Below are 26,108 nucleotides of genomic sequence, written 5' to 3' on the forward strand. Positions count from 1 at the left end.
AAATGGCAACTCACTCCGGTATTCTTGCCTGAAGAATTCTATGGACAGAGGAGCCTGGAGGGCTACAGTCCATTGGTCACAAAGAGTCAGACACAACTGAGCAGCTAAAACCTTTTGCAAAACACTAACATCCATCCTGGCACCAGAAACACCTGTGTATGGCTCAGGTCTGACTGCTTGCGTGATGTCTTATGTCACATCCCCAGAGCTTCTGGCCTGGAACTGGAAGACTGACCTTTCAGGTTCATTGAACTTGTGACACTCCCACTGAGAAGACCCCAGCCTTCCCTGTCAACCACTGAGCCATCAAGACCTGGGCCAGAACAATATCTGCCCTGGGCTAGTGCTGCAGGAAACATAAAGCAGAACAAACTACACACAGCCATTGGTTACATTTAGGGAAAAGCAGTTACATAAAAGATAGTCCTTAATCAATATCACTATTTGTTATCAGCATTCACACGAGCATTGTTATTAGTTGGGAGGGCCCTAATGTTATTTGTTTCCCAAAACTCTGACACCAAAAGAGGAATTTTATTATATACTGTGCTGTCTAAAACCACCTAAAAGGAATACTGTAATGATTTTTGTTAAATACAAGAACCTTCTTCTATGTAAGAATACCTACTTTGCAGAGTGCTTTAAATCTTGCATAATATGTATTATTCCATTAGGTTAGTATTATTAGTATGTGTTAGATAAGAAAGTGGGGCTTGCTAGGTGGCTCAGTGATAAAGAATCCACCTGAGCCACGGGAGATATGGGTTTTGATCCCTGGGCTGGGAAGATCCCTTGTAGGAGGGAATGGCAACCCATTCCAAGTGTTCTTGCTGAAATAATCCCATGGACAGAGGAACCTGGTGGGCTACAGTCAAATGGGGTCACAAAGAGTCAGAGACAAGGGGGCAACTGAACATACGATACACACAGATAAGAAAGAGAACTTTAAAATACTTTAGTGACGAGGTCAATATATACATATAATTTGTGCCAGATTAATCCAGGAACACCAAATATCAGCATTATCACTCAATGCTGAGTGCATGCTCAGTCACTTCAGTCATGTCTGACTCTGTGACCCTTTGGACTGCAGCCCTCCACGCTCCTCTGGTCATGGGATTCTCCAGGCAAGGATATTGGAGTAGGTTGCCATGTCATTCTCCAAACTCACTGAACAATTCACTTCAATCCTGACATACTGCTTACAGATGTCATAAGCGGTTCTTCCTCCAGGGAGGCTGATGTATTATTGTCGTCATAGTAAGCTGGTGTGTATCAGAAGTCTCTGCATCCAGGGATGCAGCACTCACAAGGATGCTCTGGTCCCCATCCCTCTCAGACACAGGAAATCTGAATGTCCTCGGGGCTCCTGGGCCTTCTCCCTGGGTGGGGTGTCTACAAGGAGTGCCAGCACGTGGGATGGACCCCCCTTGGGGCTGCCCTACCTGCGCGAGCGGTAGAACTGGCACCTCTTCAGCGGGATCTTGGCCACGTGCTCCCGCAGGCCCACAAACAGGACGCTCTGGCTGTGGAGGATCCGCAGGCTCCTGACGGGCTCGGGCCGCCTCTCGGGGAAGAGTTCCATCTCTTCCAGCACACATCCACCCGAGGTCTGGGTCAGGGGCGCCCGCACCTTCTTAATGGTGCCGTAATCTGCGAAGGCAACAGGGAACGTAGAAAAGTAAGGTCCGCGGTCTCACCGTCACTCACTAGCTAAACCACCAGGCTTCTCCAGGCAGGCTGCACATAGGGCCATTTGAGGAGCTTGGACAAATGCCGGAGACCCACCCTGGACGTGTTTGGTCAGCCATGCTGGATGTGGGGCCAGGCACCAGTATTTCGACAGCTCTCAGCACAGCCGACATAGAACTGGGATGAGGACCACTTGGCTACCAGCTGCCTGGTCCCCACACAAGTCCGGAGACCCAGAGCACAGAAGAGCTTGAAAGAAAAAAAGAAAGTGAAGTCTCTCAGTCGTGTCAGACTCTGCGACCCAGTGAACTGTAGCCCACCAGGCTCCTCCATCCATGGGATTTTCCAGGCAAGAGTACTGGAGTGGGTTGTCATTCCCTTCTCCAGGGGATCTTCCAAACCCAGGGATTGAACCAGGGTCTCCTGCATTGTAGGCAGATGCTTTACCGTCTGAGCCACAGGTAAGCCCACAGCGGAGCTTACCATGGTCCAAAGCAGCCGGCTTTGCACCATCCCATGGAGAACATCAGGTGAGAGGGGCTGGATTCTCGGTGCCAGACAGAGGAGCTGATCCTGCTGCCCAGCACAGTGGACCCCACCTGACAGATGGCCGCAGATATGCAGGCGGCAAAGGAGGCTCCTGCATCCTTCCTGCCCGGAAAGTATATCCGTCTGTGTGTCTGCATCTAGACACCCTCCCTCTCTCTCTGTCTGTCTGGTTCTCTGGGATGCTCTCCTGAGTCTCAGCTCCATGGATTCTTCTTACCCATCCTACTGAACATGCATTTTGACCCAAACCCCCTCCCTCCTCCACATTTTCTGTTCATCATGTGTTTACACTCATGTTGGCCTTAAGTGCTGCCCCAGGACAAGTGGGCCAGGGTCACCTGAACCACACAGATTACCCCAGAGTGGCTGCGAGGGACATGAAGGAGGGTCCTCCCAGCCAGTAAGGGGCATGGCACAGTCAACCCCCCAGGGTCGGGACACAGACTTGAAACATAGGGTGTTGCCTGTGGTGCATGGAAGTGAAACTCCACCCCCTCCAGTCAATCTGCCAATCCAGGGCATGGATCCTACCCTCTAGAAGCACCTCTGAGAGCAAGCTCCTCAGATCACCCTGGCTGAATAAATCCCATGGGAACCTGAGTTTCAAAACATCATAATTCTCACTCTATCACCACAGACAATGGGGCTAGGAAGTATTCTCAAAGGGGAAGTGGAATCTAGAACCTTTGGCTTCAAGGCCTCTGATTGATCTGCTAATCTCTGAAGGTTTGGACAGAAGTTACCTTCCCAGTTTTCCATTCCTAGGAGAGTCTTTAGAGATGGAGGATGTTTACTAAAGTGTATATATAGTATCCTGAGTTCGTTACGGACTATGTATCTGAAACATCTCCACTGATCATTCATTGATTATGGTGCTGCTGCTGCTGCTAAGTCTCTTCAGTCGTCTCCGACTCTGTGAGACCCCATAGACGGCAGCCCACCAGGCTCCTCTGTCCCTGGGATTCTCCAGGCAAGACCACTGGAGTGGGTTGCCATTTCCTTCTCCAGTGCATGAAAGGAAAAGTGAAAGGGAAGTCGCTCAGTCAAGTCCAACTCTCAGTGATCCCATGGGCTGCAGCCTACCAGGCTCCTCTGTCCTTGGAATTTTCCAGGCAAGAGTACTGGAGTGGGTTGCCATTGCCTTCTCCACATTGATTATGAACTGTTAATTTTGCATATAATGATATATTCAATATCACTAAATCATTGCTCAATTTTATTTTAGGTTAGTTGGTTAAACATGTAACTTTTGAGAAAGTTTAAGCACAAACAGAATTGCAATGGATGCTGGAAAGATTAAAAATAAGGAGAATCCCATGGACAGAGGAGCCTGGCGGGCTACAGGCCATAGGGTTGCAAAGAGTCAGACACGACTGAAGTGACTTAGCATGCATACATGCACCTGTCTTTAAGAGTGTTTGTGAACACACAGCAAAGTAGGCGGATGGACAGAACAGGGGGGCAGACTGTGCAGCACCACAGCATTTTAATAAATAATCACACTTCAGCGTGCAAGAAAATTTGTATGTATTTATTATGAGTCAGTCTAATTTTGACTTGGAGACCTCAGTTCCCAGCTGGTGGGAAGTTCAGCCCAGGGAGGTTCGGGTCTTCCTGCCCATATGACGCAAAGGCACAAAGATGAGCAGGGCATCAGGAGAGTGGTGCAAACCAAGTGGGAGCTTCATGGAAGGTGACTTCAGCATCCACCGGCAGACAGAATGGCCAGGCTTCCTGCGGGCCAGTGAAAGGCAGGGAGCCCCTGCGGCCCTTCGGGAAATCCTGACAATCAAACAAGGTCTGAGGCTGAAGTTGGGAGCCAGGCCCGCCACTACCCAGTGAGCAGCAAGGCTCTGATGAGGCTTAAGGAAGACTCTTGGGAATACAGAGTGCCCATGTGTGTGCGTGCATGTGTGTGCTAGGTTGCTTTAGTTGCACTCTATGGACTGTAGCCCACTGGGCTCCTCTGTTCATGGGATTCTCCAGGCAAGAATAATAGAGTGGGTTGCTGTGTCCTTTTTCAGGGGATCTTCCTGACTCAGAGATGAAACCTGCATTTCTTACATCTCCTGCATTGGCAGATGGGTTCTTTATCCCTAGTGCCACCAGGGAATACACACACTACTATTGGAGAAGGAAACGGCAACCCACTCCAGTGTTCTTGCCTGGAGAATCCCAGGGATCGGGGAGCCTAGTGGGCTGCTGTCTATGGGATCACACAGAGTCAGACACAACTGAAGTGACTTAGCAGCAGCAGCAGCATGGATAAAATAGATAACTAATAAGAATCTGCTGTTTAGCACAGGGAACTCTCCTCAGTACTCTATAGTGGTCCACATAGGGAAAGAATCTGAGAAAGAGTGGATACATGTGTATGTACAACTGATTCACTTTGCTGTATAGCTGAAGCTAACACAACACTGCAAATCAACTATACTCCAATAAAAATTAAAAAAAAAAGACTTGGGATAAAATAGAATATTTTAGAGCAATGCAGGAGTCTAGGCGGGGAGCGGCAGAATAGGCGGGAGTCCAACTGAATAACTCTCATGTTTTGACTGTTACCAGCACTGAAGAACTGATGTTTTCAAACTGTGGTGCTGGAGAAGACTCTTCAGAGTCCCTTGGACAGCAAGGGAATCAACCCAGTAAATCCTAAAGGAAATCAGCTATGCATATTCATTGGAAGAACTGATGCTGAAGCTCCAATACTTTGCCCACCTGATGCGAGGAGCTGATTCATTGGAAAAGACCCTGATGCTGAGAAAGACTAAAGACAGGAGGAGAAGGGGATGAGAGAGGATGAGATAGTTGAAAGACATCAGTGACTCAATGGACATAGTTTGAGCAAACTCTGGGAGACAGTGAAGGACAGGGAAGCCTGGCATGCTGTGGGTCCATGGGGTCACAAAGAGTCGGATGTGACTTAGCGACGGAACAACAACACACTATCTTCACAGGAACCATGGTGAGAGAACTAAATCCTATCCAACAGGTGAACAAAGACAACTGGCTGATGATCATTTCATTTGCTCATGGATTATTACTCTGTGAAACCAAATCAATAATGATGCAAACATCCATATGCTCATATATGCAATTTGGATTCTTAAGCAACTGTGTGGGAAAAACAAATTTTAAAAGATCTTTAAAAATTTGATTTAAAAGTATTCAACATCATTGACCAAAATTTCTCAGTGTATATTTCTGCACACCTTGTATCTACTTTCCAGCTGACTAACAAATCCAGGGATTTGTTCGATCCAGGGATCTAACAAAACTATAGGACTTAGCACTTCAGAGAATGGTACGGTAGTGTCGATTTAGGTGCTTGTCCATTGAGAAATGGAATATTTCTTGCCGTATCAGCAAACAAGGATGTCATGGTCATCAGTGATTGCAGCCCTGAGGGAACTCCGGAAGCAGAAGAAAACCTGTCATCTAGATTGCAGCCACTCCCCACGGTGAGCTGGGAGGAAAGGAAGCTGAGGAAGTGAAAACGCAGGACACTGGTCCCAGACAGCTGAGGTGCATATCAAAGGGGTGATTTCAGTGAGCCCAGACTCTGTCTTCCCATACAAAGAAAAATGCTAAATTCCTTAACTTGGGATACCTGGTTTTCTTTAATTTACAAAAAATTCATTTGACACTCAGACTATCTGCCCTTTGTTTGCAAAACTTCTATATAATGTGGCTCCCCCTGCCACCTCCTCTGAGCAGTTCTCTTGGGGTTATTTGAGATGCTGGCTCGCAGGCTTGAAGTCCAAAAAATTCCCACTGAATAAGACATAACTCTGAGTTTTTATGTAGTGAGTATTTTTTTTAACACTCACCACCCTCTGTGCCTCTGCTGGGTCGTCTTTACCATGAAGCATCAGTCACATGAGGCGCCTTGTGAAGCTCCCTGTTCTTTTGGCACTAGGGTGACTGTGGGAGGGCCCTTGGAATGCTTTTATTTGTGTGTGTGTGTGTTATTTTTGTGTTATAATATTTTCCAGGGTTTAATTACTGATTCACTTGTTTCATGGCTTCTACACTTGACATGATGAAGCTCCAAGAGGGCAGACGCTGTCAGCGTCATTCTCTGATGTCCGCAGAGTGGCCGTCTCTGTGGCCTGCGGAGGTTACTGAACATGTGCCAGATGAGAGACTGAAGAGATGAGTGAGGGAAGGACGGAAAGTAGACAGACAGAAAGGCAGGGAAAGAAGGCAAATGTTACAGGAATATCTTGTCACTTGCACATTTGCCAACAAGACTCCTGATTAATGCTTTTGAATCGCAACTTTTAGTAAGAAATATGATATCAGTCAATGTGAAGGTGAAACAAGAAATAATCCTCCACCAATTCCAAAATATATCCTCTAAAAGCATCATAAACTAAACAGGAGTGAAGAAAACCATCTTAATTGGTTTCGGCTGAGAAAATATCAGCTCTAAAAATTTGCCGCAGAAAAATAAAACCACACACACCTTCCTGAAATTCAATACTCTAATCAAAGTCAGTTGAAGTTAAAAAAAAATGCTAGAGATACAGAAAAGCTTCTCAATCAGTCTTTACCATTTTGAGATTAGAAAGAAAGGAGAAAGTTGGCACTTCCTATCAATCACAGATCACTTCCCCAGAGAGACAAGGAGGAGAAAGTGGTTTAGGAAGGGAAGAATCGGTGCTGAGAGCAGGACAATAAGGCGACACCGCTTTGGCCCAAATTCTCATAATATTCACCTTTTTGTGAAAATACGAACTACTAATTATGTTATGGAAACAAATTTAAGAGTCATATATTTAATGTTTCATGCTCAAATTGAAAAAACCACAGCTACTCATTATGAAAGAGATAGAGCTGCTGCAAGATTTTTAAGACTGATGAAAGCTAATTGTATGGTTGTTATTTGAAAGACATGAATAGCTGTAATTATACAAAAATGTACATAATGTACTGCAGAACTTATATTTGCCTAATTTCAGCAGAACAGGAAGCATGCTTATGTTCTCAGGAGTGGGCAGACTAAAGAAAGGATGCCCACTTAAATTTGAATTTTAGCTACACCATTAACATTTTTTTAGTATTAGTATGTCCAATTCAGTATTATTCATGGTTTATCTGAAGTTCAAATTAAAGTAGGCATCTTGTATTTTATTATATAAATAAAAACTCATTATATCCACATCTCATTTGATTATCTCAGCAAGCTGGTGAGAAAGTAACAAATATATGAATGAGTATTCCCACTTGATAGATGAGAAAACTGAGTTTCCAGGAATAGAAGATCTGATATATATTTCCTATGAACTGGTCTTTCAAAGCCCCATAAAGAAGTCAAACATAAAATGGAGGTTCAAGTCAATGCTAATGAACAAGATAAATCCAACAAAGGGCCCCAAAGAAGCATTAAATAAAAAGCCAGTGGGAGCGACACCTAAGAAAGGGCAGTTTCGTCGAGATTGTTTGCAAAACTCTTTATTCCACGAAGTCTCCCACAAGCTGTGAAACATAACCAGCTGGGAGGCAGCAAGAAGGCAGGCAACCTCCTGATCCACCGAAAGCTGCCCACGTGGACGACACGCAGAGGCAGCATCTGCTTCAGAAAGCACCGGACTCTCCTGGCCATCAGGACGACATCCCTTCTCTGGGTACCACGACCCAGGCATAGACAGGCAAACACAGTGACTGACAGCCCAGCCACGCGCCTTACACCATCTATTTAAAGACGGAGGCACACTGACCAGACCAAATGCCTGTCTGTGGATGAACAGAAGCTGCATGCACATTGAAAGGGCAGTGATTCTGGGCATAAGAGACAAGGACCACTGCCCGCCCCGCCCTCCCAAACAAGCACCATGCAAGGAAGGTACCCGCACTAGACTAGACCTTAGACAAATGCAGGGCTTCACTGAAGTGCTTGCCAGTGACATGAGAACTCCCCTGGGCACACAGCATCAGACTGCAGGCCCCAATAATTCCTAATATTGATTTTTACTGGTGACTAACAAAGTCATGGAAGACTAGAGGCACAGCTGATGGCAGGCGGAAAACACAGGCAAAATTGGATTATCGCAATAAGAGAGACATGCGTTTCACCCTCAATATTCTGAGCCATTAGGAAAATGACCGAAGGAAAAAGCAAAAATCGTAAATAAGATGGTTTTCTAAGTTAAAGTTGGAACCCTGACAAGTGACATAGCAAGAAATCCATTTTAAAAATGACTGCTGGGGAATATTTACATAATACTTATCAGAAGACTGGAGTGCTACTTGAAAATGACATGAGAAATCCTTGCCCATCCCCACCCCTCACCCAATTCCAACCACAAGAAATGATCCATGAGACACAGAAGCTTGGTCCACAACCTCCAACCCAAGGAAAATCTGTGCAGGTCCTACAGCTAATGAGCTGCCAAATAACCTTATAGGAATAATATGAGAAATGAGAACAAAACCAAGTAAACAAAAATGCATGTGTTTCTCTGAAGAAAAAAATAAAAAAATAAAAAAACTGATTTCAGTGAGAGCAGAATGTGGTAGTCACGAAAGCTGCCAGGACACATTCCTCACACATTTCATGGGAACAAAGTGACTGGCATGTGGGACCTGAGGAACAAATGATGACTAGAATCCTCAAGAAACTATCGAGCAAGGGTGCCTGGAGGCGGGAGCTCACAGAGTGAGTCTAGACCAGCATTATCCAATGCTGGAAATACAGAGCAATCCATGTAATTAATATTTTTTTAGTAGCCACATTTAAAAAAAGATTAACATGTGAATTGAATTTATTTACTAATTTTTATTTACTCCAATGTATACTTTGGCCATCTGATGTGAAGAGCTGACTCATTTGAAAAGACCCTGATGCTGGGAAAGATTGAGGGCAGGAGGGGAAGGGGATGACAGAAGATGAGATGGTTGGATGGCATCACCAACTTGATGGACATGAGCTTGAGTAAGCTCTGGGAGTTGGTGATGGACAGGGAGGCCTGGCATGCTGCAGTCCATGGGGTCACAAAGAGTCAGACACGACAGTGGCTGAACTGAACTTAAAGAAGATTCTGTTTTGGCTTGTGTGTTTTGTAGAGTTTTCCTTTAGTTAGAGGTTAGTCTTATGCCTGGGCTTCCTCAGTAGCAATAAAGAATCCACCTGTAATGCAGGAACCACAGGAGACATGAGTTGGATCCCTGGGTTGGGAAGATCCCCTGGAGGAGGGCATGACAACCCACTCCAGTATTCTTGCCTGGAGAATCCCATGGACAGAGGAGCCTGGTGGGCTACAGTCCACAGGGTTGCAAAGAGTCAGACACGACTGAAGTAATTTAGCACACACACACAAGCTTGCCCCCACTCTTGTGGAGTGAATCTTTTGTATCATTTTTTTGAGAAAACCAATGACCCTTACTGCACTCCCAAATAGAAATGGTGATGGCGACATGACTTTTCATCACCCACAGCCTGAATAATCAACATATTAAAGCTAGTGTAAACAAGAAAAAGCCACTGATATATTTATACCAAAATATAGGCTAACAAAGAAAGAAGTGCAGATGTAAAACTTGATGGACAAACAGAAAACTATAGAACCCCTTGTTTTCTTATTCAGTCAATTTTGTAAATCCAAGTAAGTCCTTGAGGGAGAATAAAAGAGATCCCATTGGTGTGGCCACCCTAAAGGCAAATCATCTACCATCACTGTTTTCTAAACTAAAATTTCAGATAGTCATAGGGTATTAGAGTTGGAAAGAACCTACAACAATAGTTTGAATTTTGTAGGTAAGAAAAACAAAACCCAGAAAAACTGAGTCCCTAAAGTCAGATTCTGGAATCTAAATGTAGGTCCTCTGTGTATCAATCAAGTGCTTGTTTTTAAATTTCTGATGGTCTTTTCATTTTGAAAGTATGGAAGTTATAATATGCAATCCTTACAATGGTGTATCCAGAATAGTATAGCTGACAAGTTTCTCAAAAGATTCGGTTCAGTTCAGCTCAGTCGCTCAGTCATGTCTGACTCTGTGAGACCCCATGAACTGCACATGCCAGGCCTCCCTGTTAAAAGATTAGGTAGTCTGATACTAAGGGTATTAAGCAGCAGTTATTATTCAAGACAATGATTAAGCTGTGATTCGTGGACATGCTTATCACAGAATTCCCTACACAAACAACCAATGTATAAATGGTGCCAAGCCCAGGATAGATCTAACTCCTCTACCAGGTTAGGGACTCTCATTTCCACAAGCTCAGGAAGCAAACAAGAGAATAAACTGATGGAAAAATTGCCTAAGGACTTCCCTGGTGGCTCAGAGGTTAAGACTCAGTGCTTCCACAACAGTGGGTACGGGTTTAATTCCTGGTCGGGGAACTAAGACCCTGCATGCAGTGCAGCTAAAGGGAAAAAAAAAGAAAAGAAAAATAACTGTATATTCTATTTCAGTTATTTTTTTGAAGAAGGTTTAAGGTGATAAAAGATTGGTTTAAACAAAAAATTTTATAATAAAAATATGATTTTTAAACCACTAATTTCTTTATGTAATGTAAGCTCTGTGTAATATAAACTTTAATACACATAATTCAGTTATAAGTGGTTGAAAATTAACTATATTTTTTACTTTGGGAGAAAATAGCAGGTGTTTTTCTAAATTTCAAAGTTCAGCTTGCTAGTTAACATCAAATCAATAGTTTAAACAATACTTTATTCTGCATTTTGATAGGGATGGTCAAATACAGAAATCTCTCATTTGCTGTGAAGTATATCATATACTATGCAGATGACAACACCCTAATGGCAGAAAGCAAAGAGGAACTAAAGAGCTTCTTGATGAAAGTGAAAGAGGAGAGTGAAAAAGTTGGCTTAAAACTCAACATTCAAAAAATGAAGATTGTGGCATCTGGTCCTGTCACTTTATGGCAAATAGAGGAGGAAACAATAGAAACAGTGACAGACTTTATTTTCCTTGGGCCCAAATCACTGCAACTATGAAATTACAGGACACTTGGTCCTTGGAAGAAAAGTTATGACAAACCCACTAAGTAATTGACTGAAAGTCGCTCAGCTGTGTCTGACTCTTTGCAACCCCAAGGACTATACAGTCCATGGAATGCTCCAGGCCAGAATACTGGCATGAGAAATGTTTCCCTTCCCCAGGGGATCTTCCCAACCCAGGGATCAAACCCAGGTCTCCCACATTGTAGGCGGATTCTTTACCAGCTGAGCCACAACCCAAGCAGCATATTAAAAAGCAGAGACATTACTTTGCCAACAAAAGTCCATCTAGTCAAGGCTATGGTTTTTCTAGTAGTCATGTATGGATGTGAGAGTTGGGCCATAAACAAAGCTGAGCACTGAAGAATTGATGCTTTTGAACTGTGGTGTTGGAGAAGACTCTTGAGAGTCCCTTGGACTGCAAGGAGATCCAACCAGTTCAGCCTAAAGGAAATCAGTCCTGAACATTCATTGGAAGGACTGATGCTGAAACTGAAGCTCCAACACTTTGGCCACCTGATGTGAAGAACTGACTCATTGGAAAAGACCCTGATGCTGGGAAAGAGTGAAGGCAGGAGGAGGAGACAACAGAGGATGAGATGGTTGGATGACATCATCAACTCAATGGACATGAGTTTGAGCAAGCTGCGGGAGTTGGTGATGGGCAATGAAATCTGGCTTGCTGTAGTCCATGGGGTTGCAAAGAGTTGGACATGACTGAGTGATTGAACTGATACCATATAATAAAATATGGGTTATTTTGGGCTGGATTGTACTCCTTGAATATTCTTATGTTTAAGCCTTAATTCCTAATACTTCAGAATATTTAGAAAAAGGGCTTTTTTAAAAAAAAGTATTTATTTCGCTGCATCAGGTCTTCGTTGCCTCATATAGGATCTTTGTTGCATCCTGTGGGATCTTTCATTGCTACACACAAACTCTCTAGTTGTGGTATGAGGGCTTAGCTACTTCAAGAATGTAGGATATTAGTTCCCCAACCAGGGATCAAACTGGGACCCCTGCCTTGCAAGGCGGATTCTTAACCATCAGACCACCAGTTGAAGTCCTAAGAAAGGGCTCTTAAAGAGGTTATTAACGTAAAATGAATCATATGGGTGATTCCTAAATCTAAAGTGTGTGCTGCGTGCATGCTAATTCACTCAGTCGTGTCCAACTCTTTGTGACCCCATGGACTATAGCCCGCCAGGCTCCTCTGTCCATGGGATTCTCTAGGTAAGAATACTGGAGTGGGTGGCCATGTCCTCCTCCAGATGGAACCAGCTTTTCTTACATCTCCTGCATTGGCAAGTGGGTTCTTAACCACTAGAGATACCTGGAAGCCCAATCTCGTGGGACTGGTGTTCTTTAAGAAGAGGAATTAAGATGCAGACTTCTGCGTCCACATGGGAGGACACATCTGGAAGATACTTGACTACAAGCCAAGGGGAGAGGTTTCAGAAGAAATAAGCCCTGCCAACACCTTCATCTCACACTTCTAGCCTCCATAGCCATGAGAACAGACTTCTGTGGTTATATCCACCCAATCTGCAGTACTCCATTTCTTTGCTAAGGTAGCTTGAGAAGACTAGCAGATGGACTACATGCCAAGAGGAGGAAGAGTTTGTCACCCAAATAATTTGCTGAAAGCAATTTCAAAACTAGACTGCAAATAATTTTTCCATATTTCTCTAAGCTATTATGACTCAAATTTTAATGCAAAGGCATTATAAACTAGGTTAGGCAATTTTCTTTTTACCTTGTGTGGTTTATAACATGACTCATATTAGTAATAGTATGGTGTTATCAAATATTGTCATATATTTCATTTAATCCCCTTTATAGATGATCCTGGGCTAGAAAAGCAGCAGGAAATGACACAGAACATGTAGTATTGTGAAAAACTGATGCACTCTGATAAACATTATAAAATAATTCAAATAGCTGAAGCCATGTGCACAACCTTTATGCTAATGACTCTGGTGATCTTTGGGGGACAATTAGAACTAAATGAATCCTCAGGAAAAAGCTTTGCCATTTTTTAAGGAAAAGGTCATTGACTATAATGAATTTCCTTTCAGAGGATTATCACCAAAATTTCAAAAGTTCATGAAATTTTTTTTTGAAAGAGGGAAGGCAGAAAGGAAGGAGGGAGAAATAGGAAAGGAAAATAAATATGATCAGCTGAGTATAACATTTACTACTGCTATAAATAAAAATAATTTTTTATATTTGTATATGATCAGATAGCCTCCTGCAATTCATTAAAGCTTCAACAATAAAACAATACTTAAAGGGAAAGTCATGTCTTATGTTTTGGGCTTACCAGGAGGCTCAGTGGTAAAGAATCTGCCTGTCAGTGCAGGAGACACAGGAAACATAGGTTCATTCCCTGGGTCAGGCAGATCCCCCAGAGAATGAAATGGCAACCCACTCCAGTATTCTTGCCTGGAAAATCCCACGGACAGAAGAGCCTGGCAGGCTACAGTCCATTGGGTCACAGAGTTGGACATGACTTAATAACTAAACAACTGTTTATAGCAGCTTCAAGTCTAATGAACTTAAGAACCCTAAACAACAAAGGTTCAGAGAAATTAAAAATTCTTTTTGTGTATAGCAGCCAGAAGCACTTGCAAACCATAGGAAAAATATGCATCTCCTCTAAGTTTCAATAAAACACTCAGGAGGGTGGAGCTGTAACATACTCTACACATATAAAATTTTTGTTTTAAGAAAGGAAAGAAGTCCCACCATGAAACAAAGAGACAACTATTCCAGGGAAATGTGTTATAAAAATGCAGCATTATTGCAAAGCCTTGGACAATGAAATCTTTGAAATCTTGATTCCATTCTCCTTTAACTACTTTTCTAAGTTCTGCTGTATTTTAAAGGGACATTCAACTTGCCATGTACTGAAGCCAGTACAGAAATTCAACCTGTGAACCAGACAGGTGGCCATGCTGCTGATGGCTGGCTGTGATGGGGCTGGAGAGTCAGTGCAGACACCAAGGTCACTAATCAGGGAAGCTAAATTGCTTTATTTCCAATTGTGCATTTGACTCTGATTCTCCGCTGCTGTATCCAAGAGACATTTTTAGTGTTTATCTCTTCGACCCAGAGTGACTGAAAACGAAAAGGAAGCCCTTTGTACTTGCATCTGTTGCTGCTCGGAGCTCTATCTGTGAGGTAATGACGAAGTGCCCTCTTCCACTCACTGGGCAGCATGTTGCCATAGCAACAGATCATTATACAAAGTTCATCAATTCAGCTGGTTGTTAGTCCCAAGTAGCAGACAGCTAATATGTTTCCAAAGTTCTTTCTTTTAACCCATAATTGAGCAAATGAATTAAATTGGTCTTGGCACTGGGAGCTCAGTATCACATTTATATAGTGAAGGGGAATTAAGAGAAAAAAAAACAGACTTTCCTGGCTGGTGTATGCCTGAAAAGGAGATTTTAATTAACTCAGTTTATCAGATTCAACTAATGGCTTATTTTTTTCTCAAAAAAAAAAAAAAAAAAAGGACATGTAAGTCAGCTTAGACATCCCAGTCATAAATTATATGTAACATTCTTTTATATCAAAGTATTATTTTAAACCGTATTGAGGGAGTTTCCTGGCCATCCAGTGGTTAGGACTTGGCACTTTTGCTGCTGTGGTCTGAGTTTCATCCCTGGTCAGGGAACGAAGATCCTGCAAGCCACATGGTCTGGCCAAAAAACAACAAAAAATATATTTAAATATTGTCACCCTCAGCATGTAAATTCGAGGGAGTCAGTGTTGGCGGACACAGTCTGTCATTCATTGGGGTCTCACCAGTGTCTGTGTCTGACACTCAGTAGGTGCTCAAGCAGAGCATGTGGTCCAGCGTGTGGATCCTAGAGCCTGAGGGTCTGGGTTAGACTCCTGTCTCTAGCTCACTCACCTCTGTGTCTCCTACACCCTGGGACCCAGCTCACAGACCAGGGGCCAGGCAGGGAGCTTATCTACACAGAAGTCTTGGACGGTGCCTGGCAGGCAGGGTATGTTATGTAAGAATTCACTGTTATTACTTTATTGCTATTTTTAGCTTATAGATTATAAGCCCTCCTCAAGTTTTGTTTAAAATGAGCAAGCTCCCTACATCTGGCAGTACTGGCCGCACATAAAAGAGAGGAGTAGATGATGGCTTTATCTCAACAACCTCTACTGTCTTTCTGAAAACCAAAATAAAACAAAACACTCCTCTAAGTACTCTACATTATAAGCTGATGCTTACATGCTTACAGGAAATTTAGCACTGGAGCATCCTGTGAACAAAAACCATATTCCATTGGAAATGAAAGGGCAATTAATGGAGTCCTCTGGGTATCTTTTCTAAGCTCCCATCTAACCCCCAGCTTCATTCTCCCATCATTCTGCTAAGGTGGTGATTCAAGTTTCTAGAAGGTAATTACTTGCCTTAGATTTATTGTATCTAAATTGCCAAACAGCGACCCAGTTGGCCAGGTTGGCAGCCCTTCATTGGCAGGCACCAGGCAGGAACACGGGGTCTAAACGTCCCTCTCACCCCCAGTGGTAAAATTTGTACTGCCTCTAATTCCATTAGGTATGAACTGAGATGGCTGAAAAGATCTATGCAAAGCACTTTTGTACTTGTACAACATTAATTTAGAGGGGGAAGAAAGAGAGTTGCCAATTCAATGGAGTAAGAAAATTATTTTGTCGTTTTTCTGAATCACTGCATTGCACTAATTATGAACTAGTGGCTGATAGTCCCAGCTGTTGGGTAGCTGGACTTTTCAAATGCTTTTTTCAGGCATGATCTCACCCATTCCTAGGGCATCAAAGCTAATCTAAGCCCTCCATTACTGACCCAAACCTTTCTCTTTAAAAAAGGATTTCTAACCGACCATCAGATCTACCCCCGGGAAACTGGAACTCAGCGTATCCCCAAACTGCACCGTTGTCTCCCCTTTGGTGTAAATCGCTCATGCATCTCAGCCCCTTCCTGTTCATTAGGACACATTTTTCAATCATTCTGTTTTCGTTTGATCTTTTCTCTCAGGGCTTCCCTGGTGGCTTGGACGATAAAGAATCTGTCTGCAAGGCAGGAGACCCAGGTTCGATCCCTGGGTCAGAAAGATCCCGTGGAGGAGGGCATGGCAACCCGCTCCAGTAACCTTGCCTGGAGAATCCCAAGGATGGAGGAGCCTGGCGGGCTACAGTCCACAGGGTCGCAAAGAGTCAGACACAACTGAGCAACTAATATTTTCTCTCACTTTACTGTCTCTCTACCTATAACGCCAGCTAATGCAACTTTTTTCACCTTTACAACACTCCATGCCTTTCTACATCTGCAGGTTTTCTATATCCAGTGTCTTCTTCCAGGAAGGTTTTTCTAAACCTTCTCCACTAAGAAAGCATCCCCCTGTCTTTCAGGAGCCAGTTTCCACCCTCTTTCTGACCCTCCCAAGCCAGACCATTGTTCCCAAGTCTCTGTGCCTCTGGACCTACAGGAAGAAATCCTTAACCAGTCTTTGAGGAGAGGGTGGGGAAGGGGAAGCCTACACTCTTCAGCTCAGCTGGACCTTGAAAGATGAGCGACCAGGCAGAGAAGGATAGGAGGGCAAGTTGGGGAGGGGTGTCAGAGCAAAGTGGGGAGAGGGGGGGCCCTGGCTCACAGGCGTGTAGGATTAACTGTTCCTTACAAGGGTGACACATTGGAAAAACCCAAACAAACCTTTTGGCCAACCCAAGAGCAGCACCATTTACAACAGCAGAAGACTGGAAGCCTCCCAAATATCAATCCCCAAGATTACCTTAAGCTTAGGCAAACGGTGGAAAACTGCAGAGTGGCAAAGACGAAGGGATTTTAGTTATGTGCACGGGCGTGAGTGAATCATTAATTTAAAAAATGTTGAACAAAATTTTAAAAAGATAGGCCCAGGAGAAAACACATAAACCCACTTACTGAAAGTTCCAGCCATATAAAACTAAGCAATGCCATCTCGGGAATAAAATATAGTGAAATTATCAAAGAAAGGAAGGGAATAATAAAAACAAAATTCAGGACAGTGGATATCAAGGGAAGAGGGCATGGGTTTGAAGTGGGGTAAAGAGGGAGGCCCCCAGAACACCAGTGAAGCTCTGCTGGGTGGCTTGGCTGGTGGGTAAACTGATTTGAAAGTGAAAGTCAAAGAAAGTGAAAGTTGCTTAATTGGGTCCAACTCTTTGTGACCCCATGGACTATACAGTCTGTGGAATTCTCCAGGCTAGAATACTGGAGTGGATAGCCTTTCCCTTCTCCAGGGGATCTTCCCAACCCAAGAATTGAACCCAGATCTCCCACATTGTGGGTGGATTCTTTACCAGCTGTGCCACAAAGGAAGCCCAAGAATACTGAAATGGGTAGCCTATCCCTTCTCCAGCAGATCTTCCCGACCCAGGCATCAAACTGGGGTCTCCTGCATTGCAGGCGGATTCTTTACCAACTGAGTCACCAGGGACATTGATTTGACCATGTTATTATTCTTTACACCTAAAATATCTATCTAAAATAGTAGTCTACAATTTTCCCTTCCCCCAAAAAACTTCTTAGAAATGGAAAACTACTATATAGAATGCAATTCTTGACCGTGGCAAATTTACCACTTTAGGCAGATGGGCAGACCTATCTCTTATACCACATGTGTGTGTGCGTGCTGAGTCGCTTCAGTTGTGTCTGACTCTTTGTGACCCCATGGACTGTAGTCTGCCAGGCTCCTCTGTCTACGGGATTCTCCAGGCAAGAATACTGGAGTGGGTTGCCATGCCCTCCTCCAGGGGATCTTCCCGGCCCAGGGATCGAACTGGTGTCTCTTATGTTTCCCACATTGGCAGCCGGGTTGTTTACCACTAGTGCCACCAGGAAACACCGCGTGCACCCCAACCCAATACACACATGCACTTGCACGACAGGAAGCTGATTTAGATGCAAATATATTACATTAGGAGTGAGTGTTAAGAACAAAAGGCATCATAAGTATGTAGTAAGTAATAAGTATGTAGTAAGTAAGTGATTAATATATGTACTTCTATTCCCTAAATGTTCCTCTGGGACAGAACCGGTTATTCTTCGGGGATTGTCTTGGACTGAGCTTGAGATGGAAGCTTACACACTTTCCTGTTACCCACCCTCTAGACCTGGATGTGGGTTGGGGGCGGGGGGGGCGGTCAAGGGAAAAATGTTCCACCGGAGGTAAGGGTTGGACGTCTGCAGGCCTTGTAGAGGAAGAGTGAAAGATAAAGGGTGTGAGAGAGAAGGCTGGGAGATGGACAGAAGCTGCCGATAAAACTTCCCCATGGCCATCGAAACTTTCACAGTGTCGTCTAATCTCACACAAGGCTTGCTGGGCCTTGTTCTTTTTAAACACAATCTGGTGAGGGAGCCGAGTGTGTGTCTGACAGCGTGAGAAACACAGTCTGCCTGAGAGTACACAGGACTTACGAGCATAAGCTGAGAATTCATTAACAGAAATTGCGGAGAGAGCTGAGGACTTCCAAAGCCATGAAATTGCGAGTCTGAAATCAGAACCAAAGACCCAAGGGGCAGGAAAGCCCCAAATGATTTCCACCACGCAGGTGTGATATGTGTTATTAAATGTTTGTGTGCACAAAACAGCTCTACATCGTGACTCGTTACTGAGATGAAGAGCGGGGATGTTCAGCCACTAAACAAGCCCCACACTAAGGATGCAGAATCCAGGGCCATTGACCTGCTGGCCTCAATGCTCATTTCCCATGTGTCCCTAGAACTCTTTATGGATGCCAGTGAATCCTAACAAAATTCACTGGTTTTCCCTAACTAGGATTTAAATGGCTAAGGGACAGCTGGGTCTAAATACTAGCTGTACATCCTCCAACTATGAAGGCCAAAGTGAGGGTCCCCATCAGACAGCAGGAGATTGAACAGAGAAGGCATCAGGAGGGTGTCTGGAGATGGAGCAGGAGGGAGTGGGCACCAACCGCAGGGCACAGGAATGGACCTGATTCCTGGGATAGGGATATGCCAGAGAGGACGGGACACAACCCGGACACTGGAGAGAAGACTGGATCACAGGTCACGGGGCAAGATGTCAAGTCACGAACAGGGTGATAAGTCAGAGCCGAGCCAGGGAAAGGTGAGCTTCACTGGGCCAGTGGCCTCCGGTTCCTGGCATACCTGGAGCTCAAGGCAGGGAGGCTCCAGAACCTGAGGAACCCAGAGGTGCAGGTTAAGGAACCCTAACCTTGAAAGTCAGAAGGTCCTGAAGACAAGATGCAGGTGACTCATCCCAAGTCAGCAAGTCAATAAAGACTAAGGCAACTGACCCTTATCCGGTCTGTGTGGCAAGAAATTAATGCTGCCTACAATTTAAACAGAAAATGCCTGAATTAAACAGATTTTGTAAGCAATATAATTTATTATATATACATATATATATATATATATATAGTTTAACTCAGAGCAATAGTGTGTTGTGAAGATGGCCTTTGAAATAGCCAGTTTACCAAGGACAAGTCAACATCTCTGCAGATAGGGTTTTCACTTTGAACCAGTGGTCTTTTGCTATGGTCAAGGTCAGATTTTTAAATTAATTGAGTATATCAATGAGGATCTACATGAAATGCCTACACTGATAATTAGACTTTAATATCACTCTAAATACTATAAGTGAGGATCTTTTTTTTTTTTTTACATTTTGAATAGTTAGACAATTACTGACATTTTTTATCATTAATACTGTTGACAAAAATCGTCACAATCTAAAAGTTGAGAGTCATGTTTTATTTGGTGGGAATTTTTAGGACTTCAAGCCCGGGAGACAGCATCTCAATAACGCTGAGAGAACTGCTCCAAGAATGCTGGGGATGGCGGGGAGGAGTCAGGTTATATAGAAATTTGCAACAAAGGGCAGACAGGTCTGAACATCAAAAGCATTTTGTGAATTAAAGAAAACCTGAGATTTCAAGGTAAGGAATTGAGTGCTTTGCTAAGTATGGGAAGATGCAAGAGTCTGAGCTCACTGAATCATTGCTTTCTTATGCATCTCAGCTATCTGGGGCCAGCATCCTGTTTTTTTTCACATCCTGAGTCCCCCAGTGCTCACTGTAGGGAGTGCCTGCAGCCTGATGGCTCCTGGATGGCAAGTATTCCTCTCCTTCCTGGGTGCCCTCATAGCTTAGAACTTCATGCAAGGCTGAATCACTGATGATTGTGACATCCTTGTTTACTGAGGTGGCAGGAAATGTGATAGCTCAGCTGATAAAGAATCCACCTGCAATGCAGGAGAACCTGGTTCAATTCCTAGGTTGGGAAGATCCCTTGGAGAAGGGATGGGCTACCCACTCCAGTATTCTGGCCTGGAGAATTCCATGGACTGTATAGGCTGTGGGGTTGCAAAGAGTCGGACACGACTGAGTGACTTTCACATTCCATTTCTCAACACAAATACATGGAAATTAAGGGTCATAAAACCTCATATTATTCTCAATGTAAAAACCAACTTCTACTGTTCTTGACTCAAGATCATAGTAAGGAACTCGTAGTAATTTTAGATAATTCTCAATATTTTAGCCTCACATGATAACAATGTCTAACACATATTTTCTTGTTAAAGAAATAAATCATCTATCTTGAGCCAATTTTCTTGTCCTTTCTCTCTACTCAAGTTTAATTCCTCAAATAAAAAATTACATATTTAATCAGTTTCATTGTACTCAGTTGGAGTGCAAGATTAGACTAAAAATAGATAACAGGAACTGCCCCCTGAACATTGTTTTAATCTCAAAATGCTTTAATAGCTTCATACAGAGTTAAGCTTTTGTAGCCTTCAGAAATCCAAAAAGTGATGATAATTATTCACTTGGTCAAAAAGTGAATTAATTTGCATTGAATGCTCTTAAATGGTGAAAAAGCTCAGAGCTTTTTTCTTCTTTTTTTCACATTTGGGTTTAGTTAACATAATGACAATGGGCTGGATGACTGCAAGGATGGTTGGCTGGACAGATAGACAGATGGCTCCTTGGTTTCATCTATCCATTTATTCAGCACTGGTTTTGCTTTTACTATCAGCCAATGCACAGTTGGGATCGACTTCACTGTTCATTTCTTTTTCATCTATAGGAGCAACTTCTTACATATATAATTATAATTTCAGATATTCTTGACTTTAGAAGTTAAGTTTGGGCTGCCTTGATTCTTCATATACTACAAGGTCTCATCAGCAAAAGTCATGTCTTCAGCTTCTCCGAGGAAACACTTATTTACCCAACATGTAAGTCAGATAGGACCAAGAAGGAACAGCATTTGCTCTGAGGGGCATTGCCTTAAAACATTATCTTATTCTTAATACTATGAGAATAGTATGGTTCCTAAATAAGAACCTCTGCAGCATCTTTTTGGAAAGAGAATTCTGTTTAAAGACCATAAAATATTCTGTTTAGGAAACATGGATTTGACTATTTCAAAATTTCAGTAAGGAAAGGTAGGTGAAAATATCATAAACCAATAAATAATTGGATGGGTTTTTAATCACACTGCAGGATTAGGCAATTTTTTTTTGCAAGAAGTAAGTTAAAAGAAATTTTGATGTTGACATCTCTGCAAAAGACAAATACGCTTTCCCACACCCACTCAGGTTTGTAGATGTGCCCTGTCGATAATCACACTACCATCAAGCTGTTTACACCAATTACAATTTTCTGCAGGCATCCTGGCAGAAGGATTAATTCCTCCCACCTGGGTTAATTCACCACTTCCTCTAATGGGCTCCAGGTGGGAACTACAGTATTAATAGGTGCACGTCACCCGCTGCACCTAGGCACTCTCTTATCAGGTCTGTCAAACTTCTTCCTTCTGTGCTAAGGGATTTCTCTACCCCCATCTCCTCTGCAAAGGTTTATTTGCAAAGAAATGAAAGGTTTTTTTCCTCCAGTCACTCTGCTGTGTAACGACTTCTGGAAGAAAAGGCCACATGTAATGTCATTGCTAATGATATTCCATCATGCAGTGAAGACTGCACTTATACCTTCCCAGTCCTTCTGTGCGCACTGCTGTCAGCTTTAGAATTTAATTACCAGGAGGTCATGGCCTAAATCGGCTCAGTCACGGCTGGTCATTCTTGTTAGGCAAGGATCATATATACAAGCCAGCAAGGATGGTAGAAGGCGCTTAGACAAAGAGTGAAAAAGGCAGATGGTCAAAGCCAAGATGTAAACAATCCTACAAGTCATTTGCTGCTAGACATCAGATGCGGGTCCACTGTGGCCCAAGCAACCCGACACTTTGCAAAGCCCCTGTTACCACATCCTGTGTTGAGATGAAATCATTTTAGAAAAACATTTGCTCCAGGGACAACATTCCTTTCACAGGGCGAGGGTGAAATCTGAGTTTTCCTAGAGCAAAGATTCAATTTGTTAACACATCATAAACAGAATCAAATTATTCCAGATTTTATGGTGCTAAGAAGAACCTTGCTTTCTGATTTAACGGGTTGTAGAATGATGACAGTGGGCTCGTTGACAGCAATTTCACAATTATTTTAATGTCCATCAACAACGTGGAGGGTGAGGGAGTCCTGGGTCTGTCCCTTGTACTCCCTTGCTGTTGTTAGTCAGTAAGTCGTGTCTGACTCTTTGCAACCCCACGGACCGTAGTCCAGGCTCCTTTGTCCCTGGGATTTCCCAGTCAAGAATACTGGAGTGGGTTGCCATGCCCTTCTTCAGGGGATCTTCCTGACCCAAGGATGGAACCTGTGTCTCCTGCATTGGCAGGCAGTTTCTTGCATTCCCTAATGAATGACAAAACCTCATTCTGATTCTGTGTGTTCACGGAGGTCCATGCCAACTGAGCATCGGACAAGTTCTTACTGTGGGAATCCAGACAGTTCCCCAGGGGTCCTGGAATACCTGGGTGTCAGAGAGGAAGCACCCCCTGAGAGATTTGTGCAGTCTCCTCCCTGCCTGTAGGGCGATGTCAGAAAAACGTTCCTGCCAGGTTATGTGTTCATGCCCACAGTCAGGAAAGCACCACACCTCAAGGTCACAGTCCAAAGAAAGGAAGGAGAGAGAGAGAAAGCAGACATGGGGATGGCCCTTACATTTTTAATGTCGTAAGATATTTTGTTTATTTGTTTTTGGCTTGTGAGGGAATTATCTGTGAAATGCCATAAATACAAGGCATTTTCCCCCAGCCTTCCACTTCTACATTATTGATTTTTTTTCCCAGTGCAGACATTAGCTCATGGAGCATCGGAGCCAATGAAAAATGACTTCATTCTGCCATGAGCACTCCAGCCTGGGCTAGATAACCAGGTGGAGAACAAATAATCGATGCAACCGGGCAGCCCAGACTAGAGCAACAGGTTTTTGCCCTTTAAATATGAATGGCCCTAATAATTGCAGGGCTGGAAACATTTTGTACTTAGTTTTAAACTTTCAAAATCGAAACTTATATTGAGAGGGTTTTTTGTCTGTTTGTTTGGTAGGAGTGGGTAGCAGGTGCGGGTGGAGGCTTCAAGAGACTTTCTAGGGTGGAAAATTTTTAGGTCGTGTCTGACTCTTTGCAACCCCATGGACTGTAGCCTACCAGACTCTTCTGCCCATGGGGATTCTCCAGGCAGGAATACTGGAGTGGGTAGCCTATCCCTTCTCCAGGGGATCTTCCCGACCCAGGAATCAAACTGGGGTCTCCTGCATTGCAGGCGGATTCCTTACCAGCTGAGCCATCAGGGAAGCCCCCAAATTTCTCAGGTGGCCCCACAATTACACATGTATATGTACCTCTTCTTGAGTGGCCCAAACTTGGATGACGATATATCACTCCTGTGATTAGCTGACCTTCTATGGCAACAGCAAAAGGATTCTGCAGATGTGATTAAGAGCCCAACTAAGTTGATTTTGGGTTAGAATGTGATTATCTTTTGTGGGCCTGATCTGATCAGGTGAAAACCCTTAAAAGACAGACAGGACCTTTCCTGAGAAAAATGGCTCTATGCAGGTAGATGGAGAAGACTGGGTGGGAAGCAGCTGCAGGCCACCTGTAGGACATGAAATGGCCTCTGCTAAGAGCCATCAAAAACCTGGGAACCCCAGTCACACAGCCGCAAGGATGGGACTCTGCCAACAAACTGAACGAACCTCTATGTGGATTCTTCACCAGTCCAGCCTTCAGAGGCAACGACAGCCCTACCTGACATCTTGCCACAGCCTGGTGATCCAGGACGATCACCAGACGATCCAGCCAAGCCCAGTCTCCTGACCCACGGAAGCTGTAGGATAATACATGTGTTTCATGTTAAACTGCTAAGATTATATATGTGTATATATATATAACATATTAATACGCATATATAAGATATTCTATATGTATGTGATTGCACAGTTGCTTTAGTCATGTCCGACTCTTTGCAACCCTGTGGACTGTAGCTGGCCAGGCTCCTCTGTCCATGGGACTCTCCAAGCAAGAATACTGGGCTGGGTCGGTGCCCTGCTCCAAGGGATCCTCCCGACCCAGGGATGGAACCCATGTCTCCTGCACTGCAGGCGGATTCTTCACTGCCAAGCCACCAGGGAAGCCCCTACATCCATTTGTTGTTGTCCAGTCGTTAAGTAGCGTCTGACTCTTTGTGATCCCACGTATGGGATTTAGACAAAACCCCTTGTAACAATATATATCTCAAACAAATTCCTTTTAACCGAGTTTCTATAAAGAGGAGCCATTAACAAGTGTTGGGACTAACTGTACAACGTATTTAATGTATTTTGCTCCAGATGAAAAAATCAATGAGGATGGAGTGGCCATTTAATCGCTGAGTCGTTACCTATGGGAGTGTTTGTTTTTAAGATCAACTATAGAAATCCTTTTATTTAAAACTTGCAGGTTCATGATCAAAGTAGCAGAGGAGTGGGTCTTCTCATAATGGAATTTCCAGGATAAAAGTATCTACAAAAATCATATCTTAAGTTATGCACTCCAGTAACTGGGGATCTACATTAGACTTGCCTTAGGAAGTTTGCCTAGCAAGTGGTTTGAATGTTTCTCTGCCAAAGTGGAGCTCTCTGATTCACAGAACAAGGAAACCTGGGATATTTGGTGGCTATTACTAAAATCTCTTTTTAGTTATGATGTCATGTCACACAGAAACAATAATAGGCGTCAAGAGTTTTATATAAACAGAACAGCAAGACTGGGAATGGGAGAACTATCATTGTTAACCTCCAGTATCTGTCACGATTTCTAAAGGAGTTACACCAAAAATGTGCACCATCGACAGGATCTATATGAAAAGATGAGGTAAACAGAAACAATTCGTCTTGTCCACAGACTATAACACTTTACTTCCTGGGGCAAATTTCAATCAAAACTGATCTTGTGAAATATGAAAGAGAAAGAATGAAAGAGTTACATGGGTCAGAAACAAAGAAAGGCAGGAGAGAGAAAGCAGAGAAGAAAAATAAAATTGGGTCTTCCATAAAGACAGAAGTGGATTGCATCAATTTGGACTAAATTGTGATATTTACTAATTAGCATATAATTCAGATTATTTGGTGGCTGGGGAACTAGGCCTAAAGTACAAAAATTATTCAGAAAACATGTTTAAAAACAAAACACATTAAAAAGCAAGCAGCAATGTTCCTATAATTAGTAAAGTTGTTGTTTTACCATTTTAAGCAGTTTGGCATACATTAAACTGTATTCAACAGTAGACTTTTCATTTTAATTGGGCCTGACATAAAGTAATACTAAAACACTAATTTTGTTCGTTGTGTTCAGGACATTTGAGGAATGTCAGGGGAGCAGGCTAGCACTTTAAATTAGGCTGCAACATCATGTGCAAAGTGGAAAAGTATACCCAGATGAATTAGTGTCCTGGGGCAGCTACAATAGAATATCGCATT

At 43.3% G+C, this 26,108-nt stretch overlaps 1 protein-coding gene across 3 annotated transcripts in view; it reads right to left on the reverse strand.

Moving 5' to 3' along the window:
- SEMA5A (semaphorin 5A) overlaps window positions 1-26,108 on the reverse strand; it is a 542,694-nt gene that overhangs the window by 116,856 nt on the left and 399,730 nt on the right. For all 3 annotated transcript variants that reach the window (XM_070476478.1, XM_070476476.1, XM_070476477.1), the window contains one exon: window positions 1,446-1,653. In XM_070476478.1, the coding sequence (XP_070332579.1) occupies window positions 1,446-1,653 (208 nt within the window). The remainder of the gene's footprint in view (window positions 1-1,445; window positions 1,654-26,108) is intronic.

This window comes from Odocoileus virginianus, chromosome 14 (assembly GCF_023699985.2).
Source record: "Odocoileus virginianus isolate 20LAN1187 ecotype Illinois chromosome 14, Ovbor_1.2, whole genome shotgun sequence".
Lineage (NCBI taxonomy): Eukaryota > Metazoa > Chordata > Mammalia > Artiodactyla > Cervidae > Odocoileus > Odocoileus virginianus.